Genomic DNA, 22,321 nt, shown 5'->3' with positions numbered 1-22,321 from the left:
GTGTGGGCTCAGCCCCTTAGGTCCACATGGTCTGAGGCTGTGTTTCAGGGTGTGGGCTCAGCCCCTTAGTTCCACATGGTCTGGGGCTGTGTTTCAGGGTGTGGGCTAGGCCCCTTAGTTCCACATGGTCTGAGGCTGTGTTTCAGGGTGTGGGCTAGGCCCCTTAGTTCCACATGGTCTGGGGCTGTGTTTCAGGGTGTGGGCTAGGCCCCTTAGTTCCACATGGTCTGGGGCTGTGTTTCAGGGTGTGGGCTAGGCCCCTTAGTTCCAGTGAAGGATCATCTTATTGCTGCAGGATACAAAGTCATTTTAGACAATTCGTTGCTTCAAACCTTGTGCCAACAGTTTGGAGAAGGCAGTCCTTTGGGATGAATTGGAACAGTGATTGCAAGCCAGGCCTTCTCATCCAACATCAGTACCTGATACTCACAAATGCCCGCTGTGAAAATCTTGTGTAAAGCCTTCCCAGAAGAGTGGCGGCTGTTATAGCAACAAAGGGCAAATCCATATTAATGCCCATGGTTTTGGAATGGGATGTCCAAAAACCTCATACAGGTATGACGGTCCAGTGTCCACATACTTTTGGCCATATTGTGTATACGAAAAGGTCACATCATACAATTATTCTCTTAAATACAGTTTGACAGTCATATCATGACAGAGTAGATTATTTTTTTATGTTGCACTAAAATATTAAACTGACTCATTTGTACACTAATGGTATTTTTTGGTTTGTGTTTCCTTTGCATGCTGCATGGAAACACACATTTGATCACAGGATGTACAATAGGTCTACATAATATATTGAGAGAATATGTACCATATCGACTGCACCTGAAGACGTGCAAACACACAGTAATTTAAAGTAACAATTGACAAATATTTTTTATTTATTTAATCAGTTGTCAAATATAATTTTTATTTAATCAGTTCCATGAAAAAATTCATTATTTCACCTCAAGGTGGATCAGCCTTTCCAGTAAATAACAAAATATTCTAAAGATGCAGTCATTATCTAATATATTGCCTTTTATCAGTATATCGACTAACAAAACTATAAACAAAAGATAAATGAGTAAAAGCAAGACTAAGAGCTTAATTAATTCAAACCTGTATCTTAGTATTTATCCAGTAATATAATGAAGGGCCCATGTGCAAAAAAACGAATCCCCACCCATAATCTCGAAATGTGACAATTGGAGCTAGGGCCCTCAGTTGTGAAAAAAGATCTGACGTCATACATATAGATTGCAATAAAAAAAACATAGTGGAACTGGCTTTGAGGTCCAGAGTTGAGTTTGAGGGGTGTTGGCTATTACCTCAGAATCTGATGTAATAGCCTACAACCCTCAAACTCAACTCTGGACCTCGAAGCCATTTCCACTATGTTTTTTTTATTGCAACCTTCCAATCAGCTACATATTTAGACCTCGGATGCCAGGTGAGTACAATTAATGATAAAGTAGAACAGAAAACCAGCAGGCCCAGGATGTAGTGTAAGAGTTGAGCACCCCTGGTCTATACATTTATTCAGTACTATGGTGTACATCAGGCCCAGTGCTTAACCCAAGAAACCGCTGAGGATCAAAAACATGGAAAACTAGGAGTTGTTTATTATACACTATTAATGTGGTCACAATTACAGCTGCTATCACCCAGTGGAACATAGTTACGGCAGCAACACAAACTAAGTATGAGCTGGGTAAGCAGTTTCCTCTGGGCATAAATGGCTTATGTCCTAGTGACCTCTGCAAGGTGCTGTTGAAGACAGCAGTGCCACCACACTTAACAGATGCTCCATCAAAGCAATCCAATCAAAATCCTGTAGCTGATACATTGGGGATATTCTTTCAGATTTTTTTATCTGACCACCATCTGGCCATCATCATGAGTTGAGCTTCTCAAAGTAACTTTGTCTTCACCTCACACAGATTTTTGCATCCTTTGTTACAGACAATAGCCTAGTTCCTCACTGTATATGACACAGTGAAGTAGTTTCTTCCCCTAAACGCTGTTGATTCATGTTAAGAGCAAAATGGCACACATTTCGAGAGGAAAGGTCATGAATTAGTCGATACATGTTGTGGCACTATATACCTAGTGTGCTAGCGATAGCTCAATACAGACTACAAGTAAGTTAAACAGGTGAAGTACAGAAAATAATACAATTAAAAAACCTGAAATGATTAATATTCTGAGTGGGCATTCATAATGTTGTGGAATGGACCAAAGCAGAACGTCAGAGACAATATTTCAACCAATCCGAACTGCCTCTATCTTTGCCAAGGAAATCAACTGTAAATAACAAAAAATAAATACTGAACTCATTTATTGAATCGGCATCTGATGAACCGAATGCAAGCGGTGGATGTGGTTAGAAAACTGGTCTAATCTGGACATTTTATATGCCTTTTTGCAATTTTGTCTCCTTATTTTAAAGCACTTATTCTGTGCTTAAATTTGTCATTTTTTCTATGCACTCAGTACCCTCTGTACTGTCACTCTGGATGAGTGCAAGAGCTAAATGACCTGGATGTAAATGTTATAATATATGCTCACCATAATTTGCCTTTCATTATGTGATATTCATCATACAACAAAATAAACATATTGTAATAATAAGCAAGCCAATGGCAACATAATCATTGGACATTTATTCTTTTTCCCCAGTAAAGTACTTTTAAACTGCTCAGAGAGCAGAACTAAATAAATGTATTACATTACAATATATTAACTATGAAAATAACATCATCCCCTATTCAATGCACTATTGTGTTCGGCCATATATCAGAGTTCAGCTAAGTTTACAAGAGTTTATTTCTGCTTGGCTACCCCACCGACAACTACTACCAGAATGGTCATGGGTACTATATAAAAACCTACAACTACTACCAGAATGGTCATGGGTACTATATAAAAACCTACAACTACTACCAGAATGGTCATGGGTACTATATAAAAACCTACAACTACTACCAGAATGGTCATGGGTACTATATAAAAACCTACAACTACTACCAGAATGGTCATGGGTACTATATAAAAACCTACAACTACTACCAGAATGGTCATGGGTACTATATAAAAACCTACAACTACTACCAGAATGGTCATGGGTACTATATAAAAACCTACAACTACTACCAGAATGGTCATGGGTACTATATAAAAACCTACAACTACTACCAGAATGGTCATGGGTACTATATAAAAACCTACAACTACTACCAGAATGGTCATGGGTACTATATAAAAACCTACAACTACTACCAGAATGGTCATGGGTACTATATAAAAACCTACAACTACTACCAGAATGGTCATGGGTACTATATAAAAACCTACAACTACTACCAGAATGGTCATGGGTACTATATAAAAACCTACAACTACTACCAGAATGGTCATGGGTACTATATAAAAACCTACAACTACTGCCAGAATGGTCATGAGTAAAATTTTAAAACCGACTACTACTACCAGAATGGTCATGGGTACTATATAAAAACCTACAACTACTACCAGAATGGTCATGGATACTATATAAAAACCTACAACTACTACCAGAATGGTCATGGGTACTATATAAAAACCTACAACTACTACCAGAATGGTCATGGGTACTATATAAAAACCTACTACCAGAATGGTCATGGGTACAATTTAAAAACCTACTACTACTACCAGAATGGTCATGGGTACTATATAAAAACCAATAACTTCTACCAGAATGGTCATGGGTCCTATATAAAACGTACAACTACTACTCCAGTGTAACCCCTTCACAGGTGTGTTTTCACCGTTCAGAATTAGAAGTGTGTTGACAAAGGAAGAATATTGTAAAAAATTTAAATAAAAAAAGACAATACATGAAACACGGCTATGGCAAAATCCCAGCCCAAACATTGAAGAACACTAAAAAACTATTAAATTCAAATTAATTCAGAGTTACATGATTGGGTAGCACGCCCACAAGGCGATGCCACACTGGTTGTCTTTGTTGCGTGACATTCGTGCATATCCCTGATCCCCCCAAAATGTGCTCCAGCTGAAAAGAAAGGGAGGACAATTTAAACATATTTTCAAAGAATACTGACAGTCTATAAAGGATTTCATGAAATCCCAAACTACCAACTGTCTAAAGGCCCAGTTTCAGATGCTCTTTTTACTTCCATTTTACTCTTAATCATTTGTGAGCATATAACAAAAGGGCAGATGGAGGTTTAAATGGGAAACAGTAGACACATTTACACCTGGTTCTAAATATATGTCCTTTGTCCAGATCTAACACATTCTGATTGTCTACCTTGTGAAGTGGAGACTAATAAAATACACACATTGAATTCTGATTGTGATCAGATCTCGTAAGTGATAAGATCAGGACAAGATCAGCAAAAAGGATTAAATACTGAAGGCAGATATGAATGGGGATACTGAGTAAAACCCTCTTACCTGTTTTTTACCAGCCAGTAATCCTGCCCATCCATGGTACCATATCCCACAGCAAGGACAGCATGGTTTGGTTCCTTTGTACAAGTTGGATCATTGTAAATTCCTGTAATAATACATGGTATGAAGATAGCAGAGTCATTTCTAGATACAAGTACACATTTTGACAAAATCATTTCTCCATAAAGTCAATATTTACAACACAATAAAAGCTACAGTGGAGTATAAATTATAATTGAATAATATACAGCGATCAGCTATAACATTATGACCGCCTGCCTAATATTGTGTAGGTCCTCCTTTTGCTACCAAAACAGCCCTGACCCATTGAGACATAGACTCCACTAGACCTCTGAAGGTGTGCTGTGGTATCAGGCACCAAGACAAATTAGTAGCAGATCCTTTAGGTCCTGTAAGTTGCAAGGTGGGGCCTCCATTGATTGGACTTGTTTGTCCAGCACATCTCACAGATGCTCAATTGGATTGAGATCTGGGGAATTTGGATGCCAAATCAACACCTTGAACTCATTGTTGTGTTCCTCAAACCATTCCTGAACCATTTTTGCTTTGTGGCTGGACGCATTATCCTGCTGAAAGAGGCCAATGGCATCAGGGAATACTGTTGCCATGAAAGGGTGCACATGGTCTGCAACAATGCTTAGGTAGGTGGTATGTGTCAAAGTAACATCCACATGAATGGCAGGACCCAACGTTTCCCAGCATTGCATAAAGCATCACACTGCCTCCGCCGGCTTGCCTCCTTCCCACAGTGCATCCTGGTGCCATGTGTTCTCAAGGTAAGCGACGCACATGCACCTGGCCATCCACATGATGTAAGAGAAAACATGATTGATCAAACCAGACCACCTTCTTCCATTGTTCTGTGGTCCAGTTCTGATGCTCACGTGCCCATTGTAGGCACTTTCAGCCGTGGACAGGGGTCAGCATGGGCACCCTGACTGGTCTGTGGCTACGCAGCCAATACGCAACAAACTGTGACGCACTGTGTGTTCTGACAGCTTTCTATCAGTACCAGAAACTTACACTTGCCCATTTTTCCTACTTCTAACACATCAACTTTGAGGTTCACTTGCTGCCTAATATATCCCGACAGGTGCCATGATAACAAGATTATAAGTGTGATTCACTTCACCTGTCAGTGGTCATAATGTTATGGCTGATCGGTGTATCAGTGTGATTCACTTCACCTGTCAGTGGTCATAATGTTATGGCTGATCGGTGTATCAGTGTTATTCACTTCACCTGTCAGTGGTCATAATGTTATGGCTGATCGGTGTATCAGTGTGATTCACTTCACCTGTCAGTGGTCATAATGTTATGGCTGATCGGTGTATCAGTGTGATTCACTTCACCTGTCAGTGGTCATAATGTTATGGCTGATCGGTGTATCAGTGTGAATCACTTCACCTGTCAGTGGTCATAATGTTATGGCTGATCGGTGTATCAGTGTGATTCACTTCACCTGTCAGTGGTCATAATGTTATGGCTGATCGGTGTATCAGTGTGATTCACTTCACCTGTCAGTGGTCATAATGTTATGGCTGATCGGTGTATCAGTGTGAATCACTTCACCTGTCAATGGTCATAATGTTATGGCTGATCGGTGTATCAGTGTGATTCACTTCACCTGTCAGTGGTCATAATGTTATGGCTGATCGGTGTATCAGTGTGATTCACTTCACCTGTCAGTGGTCATAATGTTATGGCTGATCGTGTGTATCAGTGTGAATCACTTCACCTGTCAGTGGTCATAATGTTATGGCTGATCGGTGAAAATGTAAGTGCTGGTACCGTGCACTGGAAAGTGGCTTAGCCTAAGTCAAGCACTGACTTTTATATGCAGTGCTGCTTGAAAGTATGTGAACCCATTTTATAATTATAGATTTTTTTTTGTGTTCACCATTAAATCTTTATCTAATTAGAAATTGTTTTTTTATTTTAAATATCAGGTTTCCAGTTACCAATTCCAATTTTTGGTTTAGAGAAACAAAATTAAAAAGGAATAAGTGCAGGTGCAAAAATAAGCAAACCCCAAGGTGCGTCTGTAAGTAGAATCAGGCTGTCGCACCCTCTGCATTAACCTCCTCTGAGTCCGGGCCAGGCTTTCTCTCTCTCCTGTCTGTCCATATATGTGGGGCTTTTCCCCACTGCCCCTCAAGTCTCCACACCTGCTATTCATTCCCTCATCAGCCTGCCTATATATACCCTTGTTTCCGTCAGTCCGGCGGTACATTGTTGTTATTCACTACTATGTAGTAACGTTCACGGCCGCTCCAAACCTAATTTGAGCACCCGGTTTAGTTGTTCCTTCCTACTAAACCTGTTTGTCCACCTTACCCAGCCTCCAAACACCTCCACCTGCCCGCCTGTCAGCCACCTGCTCTGCCTACCCGCTGTGGTTGGGCCCACTTGCGGCTCTCCCCGTAACACAGGTGGGTGAATAATTTGGTACCAAATGAACCATCCTGTAGAGTGCAGTGAGAGCACATCAGTGTGGGAAAGCTATACAACATCCTCAATTAGATTTGACCTCCTTCAGTCCACTGTGAGGCAAATCATTTACAAATGGAGAGCATTTATCATGACAGCAGCTTAGCCTATTTAGAATCGTACACCCTTCCAAAATATCCCAGAGACCCACAAGAAAAACATTTGGGGAGCAAATCCCAACCCAAACATATCATCTGGGGCTTTGCAGTCCTCCCTTGCTAAATCTCAGGTTACCGTGTTTACAATATGTAGAACACTGAACAAAAATGGTATTCTTTGGTGGGTAGCTGGGATGAAAACTCTGCTGTTAAGAGATTACCTGGACAAACCTGAAGGTTTCTAGGAGTCCATTCTCTGGACAGATGAGTCCCACATTTACCCTTTTGGTCACAATCAAAACTACCATATTTGTCCAAAATCCAACACTGCCTACAACCAAAATATCCTTATCCCAACAGTCAACCATGGTGGGAATGTAAAGATCTCTGGCTTCTTTTTCTCACCTGGACCTTGGTGACTGCACATCTTTAAGGAAACCCTAAATTCTGAGGTATACCAGAATTTTCTTGAACAGAAATTTAGTCCATCAGTCAAATAGCTCCAGCTGGACCGAAAATATGTCTTCCAACAAGACAACAACCTAAATCATTCAAGCAAATCAACAACAGCAAAATTCAGAAGATTTGGGTTTTGGATTGACCAATCCAATTGTGATGCAGTGGTACATTAGGAACTTATATGCCACCCCTCAAACCTCACTTAACCATATGAGTTTGATAAGGAGCTGTTTACTCCAAGTTTTCACTGCTAATAGAGGTGCCACAAGCTATTGAATGAAGGGGTTCACATATTTTTCCACACATGGAATCTGACATTTGGTTACATGAAACACTTTAGTTTAAATAAACATTGAAAATCTATCATATGTTTTTGTTTGTTTCATTCGTTTGGAAGCTATTTTTTACAAATTGGGGTTTAGATAAAGATTTTATGAGTATTTGTTTATACAAAAACAAAGACCATCCTTGTAGGATTCACAAAATTGAAGCAACACTGTATATGTACATTCATGGGGCACTTAATTTTGGTACACTGATCTGATATTGTGTAGGACCCTTTGGCCTCCATCTGCTTCAAGGTTCAATGCCTAAAGTAGGTCATTCAGAGATGTCCTTCTGCACATCACTGTTGTAAAGAGTGGTTATTTGAGTGTTTGTACCTTTCTGTCAGCTTGAAAAAGTCTGGCTATTCTCCTCTGACCTTTCTCTTTAACAAGTTTGTTTCACAAAACTGCTGCTCACTGGATGTTTGAAACCACCATGTTCTGGCACCTATAATCATACCACAATCACAGTCCCTAATATCACACTTCTTCCCCATTCTAATGTTTGGCTGAACAACAATTTGACATGCATTGACATTTAACAAATGTAGGTCATGTATGTCATGCCCAAACTGTCCTTAAAATGACAAAACATGACATAAGTTGTTTTGTAATTCATAATGATGACAATTATCTTTACCACTCCGGTAGAAAGCAAAATGAGGTCGGGTGGCATCAATGGCGACAGAGATGGGTCCGATGGTGGCCACTCCTTGCTTCAACATATTCTCATCTCCCTCAGGCAAGAAGCTGTATCTGGAACAGTTAGCAGCACGCCCTGCAGGGTTGTACTTGCATGGTTGTTGCTAAAAGGAGACAAAATAACAGTCAGATACTACAGAGGTAAGATTATTTACCATATGGTGGGGCAGCTAGTTACTGCAGGATGGTACCAGCTAGTTACTGCAGGACATTACCAGCTAGTTACTGCAGGACATTACCAGCTAGTTACTGAAGGACATTACTAGCTAGTTACTGCAAGATGTTACCAGCTAGTTACTGCAGGACATTACCAGCTAGTTACTGCAGGATGTTACCAGCTAGTTACTGCAGGACTTTACCAGCTAGTTACTGAAGGACATTACTAGCTAGTTACTGCAGGACATTACTAGCTTGTTACTGCAGGATGTTACTAGTTAGTTACTGAAGGACGTTACCAGCTAGTTACTGCAGATATAAGCAACTGACCCAACTGAACACTAGTTTATACTCACTACTCCACTGTAGGGGTACGAATGTTCAGAATCAATGCCATTGTTGTCAATGACATACTGGAAGGCCCATGTCATGAAGCCACCATCACATCCCTCGTTGCCGTATTTAGAGGAGCAGTCCACCAGGTTCTGGGGGCTGAGGTCTATTAGATTGCCAGTGGTCTTCATCAGCTGGCCCTCCAGGGCCCCAACAGCGCTGAAGGCCCAGCAGGAACCACAGGAGCCCTGTGGTCAAGAGAACATTAGGGACTTTTAAACTGAATGTAACTGAAATGTTGTATGAATGATTTTGTAAAACAAGGCTCACATATCACTTGTTTACTCATTTGCTCATAGTCTAAAAAGGCTCTTAGAGACTTATTGGTTGCACTATATTTTACAGTGAGACCATTTCATTACTGTGGATTGCATAAATGCTTGTGGATTACAAAAGCATTTTTCTTTTGTGATTTGTTAAATTTGGTTACCTTTATCAATTAATTTAGTCAGTATGTATCTAAAAAATATCCATATGTGCTATTATGTGTCTAAATAAAAAAATACATCCAGGGTGTGTATGTACTTTTTCAGATGACAAGGGATCAGATTACTTGATAGCGACAGTAACAAACTGTATAAGATTACTTGCAGGTAGTCCAATTTCATTAACTCCGGGGCTGAAAAATAGGTTGTTGCTCAGCTTTTGAATTTCATAGAGACAAATCAAAGATATTACCATGTGCATCCAAGTCACATCTTCACTACCTTGAGAAAAAAAGTGAATATCCCTGTTTCTCTCTTGAATTTTGTGATTTCCCATTTGTAATCAAGATCCTGCTTCATCGCAGCAACTCCCAGCGGACTCTGGACAGACAGTTTTGATATGTCTTCCAAACCACACTGGATGCCATTCTGGTCCTTATCACACTGCTTGATTTGATTAATAACTCCATAACCTCAGACGGTGTTGACCAATTACACCACCCACCCACAAGGCCTAATTCGAAAACAGGATTCAAACCAGACCCGGTGCCACACAGGGGCATAACCCCCTTAGTTGTATTTTCTGCCCCCCCAGTGTAAGTTTTAAATACCCTATAGAAAAATAACCCAAAAAAAGATTAGCCCCTTGCCATTTTTAACTGCCCTCTCTGTCACTTCATCCTGGTGCTGGGCCTGATTCAAACTCTGGTCTCCCAATGATTTCTCTGGCATTTTACTGTCTGTTTCCCAAATCCTCACTGATGTATTTCTAGTTTTAGATAAGCAATTAATACACAAATATGCACAAATCATTTGAGAAAAACAAGGAAGGTACAGCAACTGCCAAATGAAATGTTAATTAAATGTTGGTGCTGCTCACACTGACAATCCCTGGTCTAGAGAACACATTACCTGCATTTTGACTGAAGTGACATAGCCCTTCTCTCTCCAGTCAAGGGTATCAGGTATGGGGGCACCAGAGGATCCCAAAAATGCAGAGGGCTCCCTCTTGTGGTCAGCAGGAACACGCAAAGAGGCAAAAGACTGGGCAACTTCCTCTTGGGTCTGAAAATTGTTGACAAGTTAAGCAACACATTGACCAAAGTGAGTATTTAAAGAGCTCTTACTGTAATTAGTATAAAAGACTCAACCCATTAACCCAAGGCTACATCCACAGATTAAAGATAAATGTTAAGACAAGATCACAAAATTCATGTAGACACATACATGCAATGCTACATTACTTCTGCTTGTGTATTTACAATAAAATGAAACAAATACCTACTGAGGAAAGATAGATCCACCTTTCATTCAGACTAGAGGCATAGGGAAGTAGAGTATGTGCATTTGTGCTTGATGCGACTACAAAGAGAATCAAGCCATAGTGGGTACTAATACTATAACACCTTCAGATATCAGAGTTCCAAACTGGTCTGTGGTATTGTCAGTGCTCTGAGGACCTCACCAAATCCCCCATATGATTCATGCCCAGGTCATAGGTGTGCATGCCCATGGAAGCTTCCAGGTTGTGGAGGCTGATCAGCTGAATATTCCTCTCCCAGATCTCCCTTCGGCCCAGTTCCTCAACCTATTGTCCACACAGAGGGGTTGAAATACGTTAGTCTGTCATTATAAAATATACACTTTGCAAAATGATTATTTAGTTATCTACAGTAGATATAAAAAGTCTACACACCCGTGTTAAAATGCCAGGTTCTTTTGATGTAAAAGAATGAGACAAATAAAAATCATGTCAGAAATTTTGACCTATAACGTGAACAATCCAATTGATAAACAAAAAAACTGAAATCGTTGAGAAAAAACTAACAAAAAAAACTCAATAACCTGCTTGCACAAGTGTGCACACGCCTTAAACGATATTTTGTTGAAGCACCTTTTGATTTTATTACAGCACTCAGTCTTTTTGGGTAGCAGTCTATTAGCATGGCACATCTTGATGTGGCAATATTTGCCCACTCTTCTTTGCGAAAGCGCTCCAAATCTGTCAGATTGCGTGGACATCTCCTGTGCACAGCCCTCTTCAGATCACCCCACAAATGTTCAATTGGATTCAGGTCTGGGCTCTGGCTGGGCCATTCGAATACGTTAATCTTCTTCTGGTGAAGCCATGCTTTTGTGGATTTGGATGTGTGCGGTCGGGGACAGTGCCTTTGGGATGGCAGACCGGGGTGGTGGTCCCTCTTTTTAAGAAGGGGGACCGGAGGGTGTGTTCCAACTATAGGGGGATCACACTTCTCAGCCTCCCCGGGAAAGTCTATGCCAGGGTTCTGGAGAGGAGAATACGGCCGATAGTAGAACCTCGGATTCAGGTGGAACAGTGTGGTTTTCGTCCGGGCCGAGGAACACTGGACCAGCTCTATACCCTCTATGGGGTGTTGGAGGGTTCATGGGAGTTTGCCCAACCAATCCACATGTGTTTTGTGGATTTGGAGAAGGCATTCGACTGTGTCCCTCGCGGCGTCCTGTGGAGGGTGCTTTGGGAATATGGGGTCCTGGGTCCTTTGCTAAGGGCTGTCAGGTCCCTATACGACCAAAGCAGGAGCTTGGCCCGCATTGCCAGCAGTAAGTCAGACTTGTTCCCAGTGCATGTTGGACTCCGGCAGGGCTGCCCTTTGTCGCCGGTTCTGTTCATAATTTTTATGGACAGAATTTCTAGGCGCAGCCAGGGGCCGGAGGGTGTCAGGTTTGGGGACCACACGATTTCGTCTTTGCTCTTTGCGGATAATGTTGTCGTGTTGGCCCCTTCAAACCAGGACCTTCAGCATGCGCTGGGACGGATCGGTGCAGCTTCTGCAGTAATGCGGTCGATGCATCGGTCTGTCGTGGTGAATAAAGAGCTGAGCCGCAAGGCTATGGTCATGAGCTTTGGGTCATGACCGAAAGGACAAGATCCTGGATACAGGCGGCCGAAATGAGCTTTCTCCGCAGGGTGGCTGGGCGATCCCTTAGAGATAGGGTGAGAAGCTCGGTCACCCGGGAGGAGCTCAGAGTAGAGCCGCTGCTCCTCCACATCGAGAGGGGTCAGCTGAGGTGGCTTGGGCATCTGTTTCGGATGCCTCCGGAACGCCTTCCTGGGAAGGTATTCTGGTCCCGTCCCACCGGGAGGAGACCCCGGGGAAGACCTAGGACACGCTGGAGGGACTATGTCTCCCGGCTGGCCTGGGAACGCCTCGGTGTGCCCCCGGAAGAGCTGGAGGAAGTGTCTGGGGAGAGGGAAGTCTGGGCATCTCTGCTTAGACTGCTGCCCCCGCGACCCGGCCCCGGATGAAGCGGAAGAAGATGAATGAATGAAGGATGTGTGCTTTCGGTTGTTGTCGTGCTGAAAGGTGAACTTCCTCTTCATCTTCAGCTTTCTTATGGACGCCTGAAGGTTTTGTGCCAAAATTGCCTGGTATTTGGAACTGTTCATAATTCCCTCCACCCTGACTCAGGCCCTGGTTCCAGCTGAAGAAAAACAGCCCCAAAGCATGATGCTGCCACCACCATGCTTCACTGTGGGTATGGTGTTCTCTGGGTGAATGTTTTTGCCACCCTACCTCATAGCCCATTCATATGAAGAATAAGGGAGATTGTTGTCACATGTAGCACACAGCCAGTACTTACCAGAAGTTCCTTTAATGTTGCTATAGGCCCCTTGGAAGCCTCCATGACTAGTTTCCTTCTCGCCTTTTCATCAATTTTGGAGGGAAGTCCAGTTCTTGGTAATGTCTCTGTTTTGCCATATTTTCTCCACTTGATGATGACTGTCTTCACTGTGTTCCACGGTATATCTAATGCTTAGGAAAAATGTTTGTACCCTTCTCTTGACTGATATATTTCAACAATGAGATCCCTCTCATGCTTTGGAAGCTCTCTGCAGACTATGGCTTTTGCTCTGAGACGCAACTAAGGAAATGTCAGGAAAATCCTACTAAATCCTACTGAATTTTATTTGTGATTAATCAGTCACTTTAAATGATGGCAGGTATGTAATGACTTCTATTAAACATGAGTTTGAATGTGATTGGTTAATTCTGAACACAGCCACATCCCTAGTTATAAAAGGGTGTGCACACTTATGCAACCAGTTTATTGTAAGGTTTTTATTTTTCATTGTTCCCCCTCAAAGATTTCAGTATGTTTTTCAATTGAATTGTTCACATTATAGGTCACAAAAGGGGAAAAAGTCTGACATGATTTATCTTTGTCTTTTACATCACAAAAACCTGGCATTTTCACAGGGGTGTGTAGCCTTTTTATATCCACTGTACATGTAAGAAATGTATTTGGGGAAGATGGTGAAACATTCAACCTATACAGCAACATACAACTATAGCCATTAGAGAAGCAGCTTTGTCTCATTCCTAAAATGTGTTGTAGTATTGGTGGCTCATCTCACCTCAGTCTGGTAGTTTTTGCCATGTGTCTTCTTCCACATCTGCCAGTGCTGTTCCAGCATTGCGTCAAACCGGGCGAAAGCAGGGCCACATACCAGCAAAGTGACAAAAAGACTCCCCAACATCATGTCTGCACAGATAACCGGTACAGATGTAAGATTGTTGTTTGAGAAAATACATGCAACTGGATAATAAAATAAGAAAGGGAGAAAGGAAAGTATAATATTTTGTGGTAATGATCAAAATATATTAATTTCAAAATATATAGCAAAGAAAGACTCAGCCATGCATGAAATAACATAGGGAATGAATACGTGCATTTTTTGACCAATGTTGTGCATTAGAAGCGGTTTGCGTAACTTGTGCATCAAAATCAAGACTCCTTTAGATGCGTGAGACCCAATTAGTCAATTTAGTTTTAGTTCCACATTTTTTTGGGTTACAGAAATGTCAAGAAATATTTACAGCAACTAAAACTCCCTACTGAAGGCTACCTTCACAAAACACAGCTGGTCACTATATCACAACCATTAACGGGTATTGAAACTGATGCGCAACCGACCAAGAATTTACAGGAAACTACTGAGTTTTCAACACAGATCCAAACAATAAACACATTATTCAGAATCAAACTCAGCTTTATATGTATGCCTAATAGACAAGACAATATATAAATTGTAGGTTTCAGTGATTAGTCTGACGCACAAGTGTAAACCCTCAGTTAATCTCAGTGAAATAAAGCCCAAATAGCCCATGCATAAAGTACTAAAATTACACATTTTAATAAAAGGTAGGATGGCAAATGTGCTTGTTGTGTAGGCCAATTATTCAGTTAATTAGCAATATAACTGGCTCCCTTGATGTTATACAACAGTATTGAAAAAGTGGTAAACATTTTATATTAAAACGTAGTAAACTGACCAACATGAACAGTGACACGGGAAAAACGAAAGTAAAACGAATGCTTTATTATAAATAACTCATTTTAAGACGGTCTAGTTCCAAATATTCACCTGATTAAAAACCAACCTAGCTACAACAGTATATGTCCTTTGAATAGTGTCTCTTTCTAGATAGAAAAACGCAAATATATAAGATTTACCTCTATGATGACTTCTGAGTAGGAGCGCGGCTTAACTGATTTCTGTGGGAACTGTTCCTTAATTTTCTTACCTGTCACATGGTCGTGGAGCGGCTTTCGTCATCTTTTTTTCTGTCTTTACAATCACGTATAGGCCTACTGTACAAATACAATATGTAGGAGGTTGGTAGGTGGAACGTAGGCAACATGCAAAAAGGTCTACAAATTCGTAACAACTCGGTATCAAATACTCACTTATGCTTGTTTCATTTCTCACAGACCCTAAGTATGACGTCACCATTGTTTTTCACCGGTAAAGTTGGTTGGATATTTGATATTGGATATTCATCGGATATTCGAAACACGAGATCGGGTCTCATTTCCCGGACTTTCCGAGTCGAATAGAACGTTGAAAAATAACTTTACTACGATGCGAGTGTTAGGGCACCGTCTTAAAAGTGCATCATTATCTGGTAATGTTTAGGAAAAATGTCAGTTGCTAATGTACATTTTAATAACTCGTATCAAAATAACCAATCAATATAGCTTCCGGGACAACTGCCCTACCATCAACATATTTTAGTTTTACAATTTTCAAAATGTAGGAAATTATTAATAGTTTTAAAACCATTTTTCATAACCATTTTCCATTGTTCAATAGCTCACACCCAATAAAAACGTTATCCAAATAACCAACAAAATATCTAAAGGGACATCTGCTACCATCAACATCCTTTAGTTTGACAATCTTTCTAATTTGGAAAATATTAATAGTTTAAAAAATATTTTTCCATAAGAAATGCTCAATAGCTTGGACTCAATAGTTTTAAAGCATTTTTCCATAAAAAATGCTCAATAGCTTGGATCAAATAAAACCTAAATGGAAATAATCAACTGATATAGCCTGAAGGACAGCTGTCCTTGTCACTGTTAAGGGAAAGGACGTGAGGCGCAGAAGAGGTAAAGATAATTAAAGTTAATTCCTTTAATTATCGCAGGGGACCTTGCGTGCGCTGCAGGATTTTAATCCATGACGGCGTAGTGTGTTACTAATGGTTTTCTTTGAGTCTGTAGTCCCAATTCTCTTCAGGTCATTGACCAGGTCCTGATAAATGTAATTTTTTTGTGGATAACACATGCTCACTTTGAATTTTGATGCCAACAATGCGTTTAAAAGAAGCTGGGACTGAGGCACAAAAAGACAAGAAACAATGTGTAATGCTAAAAAACGTAACCTAGTGGAATATAACACAAATAATTAGGTAAATTGGCAAAAGGATCGTAACATGAGGATGGGCCTGTCAGAAGTGGGGACGGGTTCACCCCTCTTTGAAAGACTGCGCAGGCAAATAGTGCCACAATTCAAGAGTAAAGTATCACAATGTAAAATTGAGTTTCGGGATCTCACTATCTATGATACACAATATCATTAAAAGATTCAGAGAATCTGGAGTAATCTCTGTACGCAAGGGACAAGGTGGAACGCCAGTATCGGATGGCTGTGATCTTCGGGCCCTCATGTGGCACTGCATTAAAAACAGACATGATTCTGTATGGACTAAATGGCTCAGGAACACTTCCAAAAACCATTTTGGTCTGTGAACACAATATGTCGCAGCATCCACAAATGCTAGTTAAAAACTCCATGCAAAAAACCAACCATAAATAAACAATATCCAGAAATACCAGTGCCTTCTCGGGGCCCAATCTCATTTATGAGGGAAAACTGTCCTGTGGTATCACAAATACAAATTATTTCCAAAAAAAAAAGAGAGGGACCGTCCGTCTTGTTATCAGTGCACAATTTAAAAGCCAGCATCCGTGATGGTATGGGGGTGCATTAGTGCACAAGGAATGGGTGACTTGCACATCTGTGAAAGCACCATTAATGCTGAACAATATATACAGGTTTTAGAGCAACATAATGCTGCCATCCAGACGACGTCTTTAACAGGGAAAGCCTTGCTTATTTTAGCAAAGCAATGCAAAATCACATTCTGCATGTGTCACAAAGGCATGTCTCTGTAGTAAAACAGTATGGGTGCTTAACTGGCCTGCCTGCAGTCCAGACCTGTCCCCCACTGAAAACATTTGGCGCATTACAAAACCATAAAAACAACAAAGGAGAAACCCTGAACTGTTGAGCAGCTGAAATTCTATATCAAGCAACAATAGGACAATATTGTACTTTCAAAAACGACAGCAATTGGTCTCCTCAGTTCCCAAACGCTTACAAGAGTATTTTTAAACTTGTTGCTGGCATCGACTTCAAAATGTGCCTGTATTTTTCCAAAAACAATAACATATCTCAGTTCCAATATTTGATATTTTGTCTCTGTACAATTGTCTATAAAATACAGGCACACATTATTTGCACATGATTGCATTCTGTTTTTATTTACATTTTATGTAGCGTCAAGACATTTTTGGAAACAGGGTTATAATATAAAGGAATTATTTTAATATCTTGCAAGGCTGGGCAGTACTATTTGCATTAGATATTAAATATCCATGTTATGTAAGTGGAGATTAGTTCAGGGTGTTTGGTCCTTCAGAGGCAAGATCATTACCACTTGTGAATGGAGGCCGGAGCATTACCACTTGTGTATGGAGGCAGGAGCATTACCACTTATGTATGGAGGCAGAAGCATTATTACTTGTGTATGTAGGCAGGAGCATTACCACTTGTGAATGGCTCAAAATGGCTAAACTTTACTATAATGCCTTTAACTTTGCAAACACAAAACACAGCAACATGCACCACATAAATTTCTCCTCTGTAATGGGGTTGATGTTTAACCTTTGGGTCTGGGGCTTCTCTGTGGCTATTGCTTGTTCCAAATACCTGGTTTCCTGTTTCACTTCCAGACCAGCAAGAACCCAGACACCAGCAATCTTTAAAAATTATTACAGGTTTTCCCAATCGATTTAACACATTTCTCAAATCTCACATAACTGCTGTCAAAACAGTTAACACAGCAAACTAAACACACTCTTATGTTGGCGAAACAGGTCAACATTCACTGCATAATGAAGCACTGCATTTTTTTCTAGCAATGCATTTACTTCAAATAAATACTAACATCAAAACTACAAATGGGTTGTCTGTTGAGTTGATAACAAATTCAGCTGTAGATACACAAATAAATGAATGAAAATACATGAACGAAAATACATTTTCTTCAATGAGGAGTTCAGTTGTATAACAATGGGAAAAAACTAAAGTGTTGCATTTATAATTTGGTCTGTGTATATATATATATATATATATATATATATATATATATATATATATATATATATATATATATATATATATACATACACATATACAGTGGGGAGATCAAGTATTTGACACACTGCCGATTTTGCAGGTTTTCCCACTTACAAAGCATGTAGAAGTCTTTAATTTTTATCATAGGTACTCTTCAACTGTGAGGAATCTAAAACAAAAATCCAGAAAATCTCAATGTATGATTTCTAAGTAATTAATTTGCATTTTATTGCATGACATAAGTATTTGATACATCAGAAGAGCAGAACTTAATATTTGGTACAAAAACCTTTGTTTGCAATTACAGAGATCATATGTTTCCTGTAGTTCTTGACCAGGTTTGAACACACTGCAGCAGGGATTTTGGCCCACTCCTCCATACAGACCTTCTCCAGATTCTTCAGGTTTCGGGGCTGTTGCTGGGCAATACGGACTTTCAGCTCCCTCCAAAGATGTTCTATTGGGTTCAGGTCTGGAGACTGGCTAGGCCACTCCAGGACCTTGAGATGCTTCTTACGGAGCCAATCCTTAGTTGCCCTGGCTGTGTTTCTGGTCGTTGTCATGCTGGAAGTCCCAGCCACGACCCATCTTCAATGCTATTACTGAGGGAAGGAGGTTGTTGGCCAAGATCTCGCAATACATGGCCCCATCCCTCCCCTCAATATGGTGCAGAATGATAATTCCACCTCCATGCTTCACGGTTGGGATGGTGTTTTTGGTGTTGTACTCATCCTTCTTCCTCCAAACACGGCAAGTGGAGTTTAGACCAAAAAAATCTATTTTTGACTCATCAGACCACATGACCTTCTCCCATTCCTCCTCTGGATCATCCAGATGGTAATTGGCTTGAGCTTCAAACGGGCCTGGATATGCACTGGCTTGAGCAGGGGACCTTGCGTGCGCTGCAGGATTTTAATCCATGACGGCGTAGTGTGTTACTAATGGTTTTCTTTGTGTCTGTAGTCCCAGCTCTCTTCAGGTCATTGACCAGGTCCTGCTGTGTAGTTCTGGGCTGATCCCACACCTTCCTCATGATCACTGATGCCCCACAAGGTGAGATCTTGCATGGAGCCCCAGACCGAGGGAGATTGACCATCATCATCATAATTTTCTAATAATTGCGCCAACAGTTGTTGCCTTCTCACCAAGCTGCTTGCCTATTGTCATGTAGCCCAGCCCAGCCTTGGGCAGGTCTACAATTTTATCCCTGATGTCCTTACACAGCTCTCTGGTCCTGGCCATTGTGGAGAGGTTGGTGTCTGTTTGATTGAGTGTGTGGACAGGTGTCTTTTAAACAGGTAACAGGTTCAAACAGGTGCAGTTAAAACAGGTAATGAGTGGAGAACAGGAGGGCTTCTTAAAGAAAAACGAACAGGTCTGTGAGAGCCGTAATTCTTACTGGTTTGTAGGTGATCAAATACTTATGTCATGCAATAAAATGCTAATAAATTATATAAAAATCATACAATGTGATTTTCTGGATTTTTGTTTTAGTCTCTCACAGTTGAAGTGTACCTATGATAAAAATTACAGACCTCTACATGCTTTGTAAGTAGGAAAACCTGGAAAATCGGCAGTGTAATCAAATACTTGTTCTCTACAATAGCTTTCCTCTTATCTCAAGATCTGGAAGGCTGTGTTTTGAGTAAATCTGTGGCAGAAATACTTTATTGGTACAAAACTTGAAATTGTATATTTTATGTTGCATTGTCCCTTTACTGCTAGAATCTCAAGAAGGATTCTAACCTATATTGTGCTCATCAGAATAATCACCATCATCCTCAGGAATGGTTGTACCGGTCAAACACAGATCACGTGTCATTTAGTTTTGTATTTCTATTCACTGCTCACAAATATTAAGAGAACACTTTAATTGCACATTGGGTCTCGATGAATGAAATAAATTAAAGATCAATGTAGGCTTACAGTCTTTACTGTAAGCCTACATTGTGTAATTGTATAATTCAAACAAAATGACGTAACAACAGTCAATTGAAACCAAAATCACCAACTGATTGACGGCTGGATTCAAACACACACTGAAAATCAAAGTTAAAAAAACGATGGTGATACAATATATCACTGTAAACATAACTATGTAATTTCAATAATATTAATGACACGCAATGAACACACTTTGGTTGATTACAGACACTCATTAGTGCATTTTTAAGCTTCAAAAGAGAGCACCCCGCCGCCCTTTGCCTCAAAATGGTTTGATCCGCTGCACCCCAGCCCTCAGCTGTGGCACATCATGAAGGTACAGTGTGGGTGTCACGGCTGTGGTGGTTGAAGGACACAGGCGCAGACTGAAGGTCACAAGGGTAATCCATGTTTAATACAAATGACAGAAGGACTCCAACAAAAACAAAAGGCAGCAACCAGTGACGTGGGCATTCCTTACAGAGGATAACAAAACCAAAATGAACCACGCCCCGGGGCCTACAAACTAAACTTAAATAGGGTCCCCAATTGGAGGGAATGACTAACACCTGCCTCCAATTGGGGAAACCAAAAAGGAGTAGAGGTGGCTAAAGGCCACCTCCTGTCCTGTCCTGGCTATGCCCCGAGCCCAGCGCAGAGATGGCTAGGGGCACAGCCAGGACGTGACAGTGGGGTGTGCGATACCGCAACATTTGGGCTTGATCCGATACCAAGTAATACAGGGCCAGAATCGACGATATCAATACCAATGATTTTTATTATTACAAGCAGCTCATGTACTTTCATTTAGGGGAGAGCAGTGTGTCATGATTTATTAGGTGAATGCTTCATCAATAGGCTAAATCTGAGTACATTTTCATGACCACTAAATGATTTGTAAGGCAAGTGGTAGAATCTCTGCCTGTCACTTGTGACCCTCCAAGGATATGCCTCCCAAGACCATCACTGACCAACCGCCAAACCGGTCATGCTGGATAATGTTGCTGGGAGCATAACGTTTATCACAACCTCTCCAGACTCTTTCACGTCTGTCACATGTGCTCAGTGTGAACCTGCTCTCATCTGTGAAGAGAATTGTGCACCAATGGCGGAGCTTCATGGTGCTGGGCTGTGTGCACAGGTCCCAAAGGACGTTCGGCCCTCATGCCACCCTCATGGAGGTCATTTTGTAGGGCTTTGGCAGTGCTCCTCCGGTTCCTCGCACAAAGGAGCAGATACAGTCCTGCTGCTGAGTTGATGCCCTTCTACGGCCCTGTCTAGCTCTCCTTGTGTAATGACCCGTCTCCTGGTATCTCCTCCTGACCTGCACCCTAGCCTCACCATGAGATAAGGGGCAGGTCAGGCTGCAGGCTGTTAGCCAGCCTGCTAGCATAGTGGATTCTGTCGATAGCATAGCCAGAGTAGTTAGTACAGTTTTACCTATATCCACTGTGACTAGTTCCAGGCTGAGAAAAGTTAAACAAGGTAGTGCTAACAATAGCAACCTTATTAGGATAACGTTTTCCTCCACCTCGGTCACAAATAAAAATGACTGTATCACCTCCCATCTCAAAATGGGACCCCTAAATGTTAGATCCCTTGCTCCAAAGGCAGTTGCAGTGAATTAATTAATCTCTGATCATAAACTAGATGTTATTGGCTTGTGTGAAACGTGTCTAAAGCCGGATAAATTCACTGCACTAAATGAGGCCTCTCCTCCTGGCTATAATAGTGATCACATCCCTCCTGCACCCCATGCTAATATTTATGACAGTAAATATAAATGTACCCAAAAACACATCACTGATTTTCATTCTTTTGAAGTTTTACTCATGAAAGTTAACCAGGCTGATAAATCGTTTTACATAGCTACTATTTACAGGCCCCCCGGGAGTAACAATGTTCCTCAATGAGTTTCCAGAATTCTTGTCTAACCTTGTAGTCATGGCAGATAGTATTCAAATTTTTGGCGATTTCAATATTCATATGGAGAAGTCCAAAGTGTTTTATTCAACATGTCTCAGGTCCAACACACTGCCACAATCACACCTTAGATTTGGTCCAATCACGAGAAATAGATATTGTAGATCTAATAATTTCCCCCCATAATCCTGGAATATCGGATCA

At 40.9% G+C, this 22,321-nt stretch overlaps 2 protein-coding genes across 6 annotated transcripts in view; both read right to left on the bottom strand.

Annotated features, from left to right (window-relative positions):
• Window positions 1–3,361: 3,361 nt before the first annotated feature.
• The window catches only part of LOC114829684 (cathepsin S-like), a 32,436-nt gene continuing 13,476 nt past the window's right edge, over window positions 3,362–22,321 (bottom strand). For all 4 annotated transcript variants that reach the window (XM_034288758.1, XM_034288759.1, XM_034288756.1 and 1 more), the window contains one exon: window positions 3,362–3,635. The gene's annotated coding sequence lies outside the window, so the exon portion shown is untranslated. The remainder of the gene's footprint in view (window positions 3,636–22,321) is intronic.
• LOC105031251 (cathepsin S-like) lies at window positions 3,643–15,270 on the bottom strand. Of its 2 annotated transcripts, XM_029115432.2 has the most exons (9): window positions 15,253–15,270; window positions 15,090–15,156; window positions 13,919–14,046; window positions 10,985–11,107; window positions 10,432–10,584; window positions 9,058–9,282; window positions 8,484–8,649; window positions 4,453–4,555; window positions 3,643–4,048 (listed from the first exon to the last, which is right to left on the bottom strand). In XM_029115432.2, the coding sequence occupies exons 3-9, from the start codon at window positions 14,042–14,044 to the stop codon at window positions 3,949–3,951; spliced, it is 996 nt and encodes a 331-aa protein (XP_028971265.1). In that variant the 5' UTR covers window positions 14,045–14,046; window positions 15,090–15,156; window positions 15,253–15,270; the 3' UTR covers window positions 3,643–3,948. The 2 variants fall into 2 exon arrangements, with proteins under 2 accessions (XP_028971265.1, XP_028971264.1); XM_029115431.2 differs by lacking the exon at window positions 15,253–15,270 and having other exon boundaries at window positions 15,019–15,095.

The sequence above is a fragment of the Esox lucius genome, chromosome 20, assembly GCF_011004845.1.
Source record: "Esox lucius isolate fEsoLuc1 chromosome 20, fEsoLuc1.pri, whole genome shotgun sequence".
NCBI classification, from domain to species: Eukaryota; Metazoa; Chordata; class Actinopteri; order Esociformes; family Esocidae; genus Esox; species Esox lucius.
The sequence above is the reverse complement of the archived record's forward strand: the minus strand, read 5'-3'. Positions and strand labels throughout refer to the sequence as shown.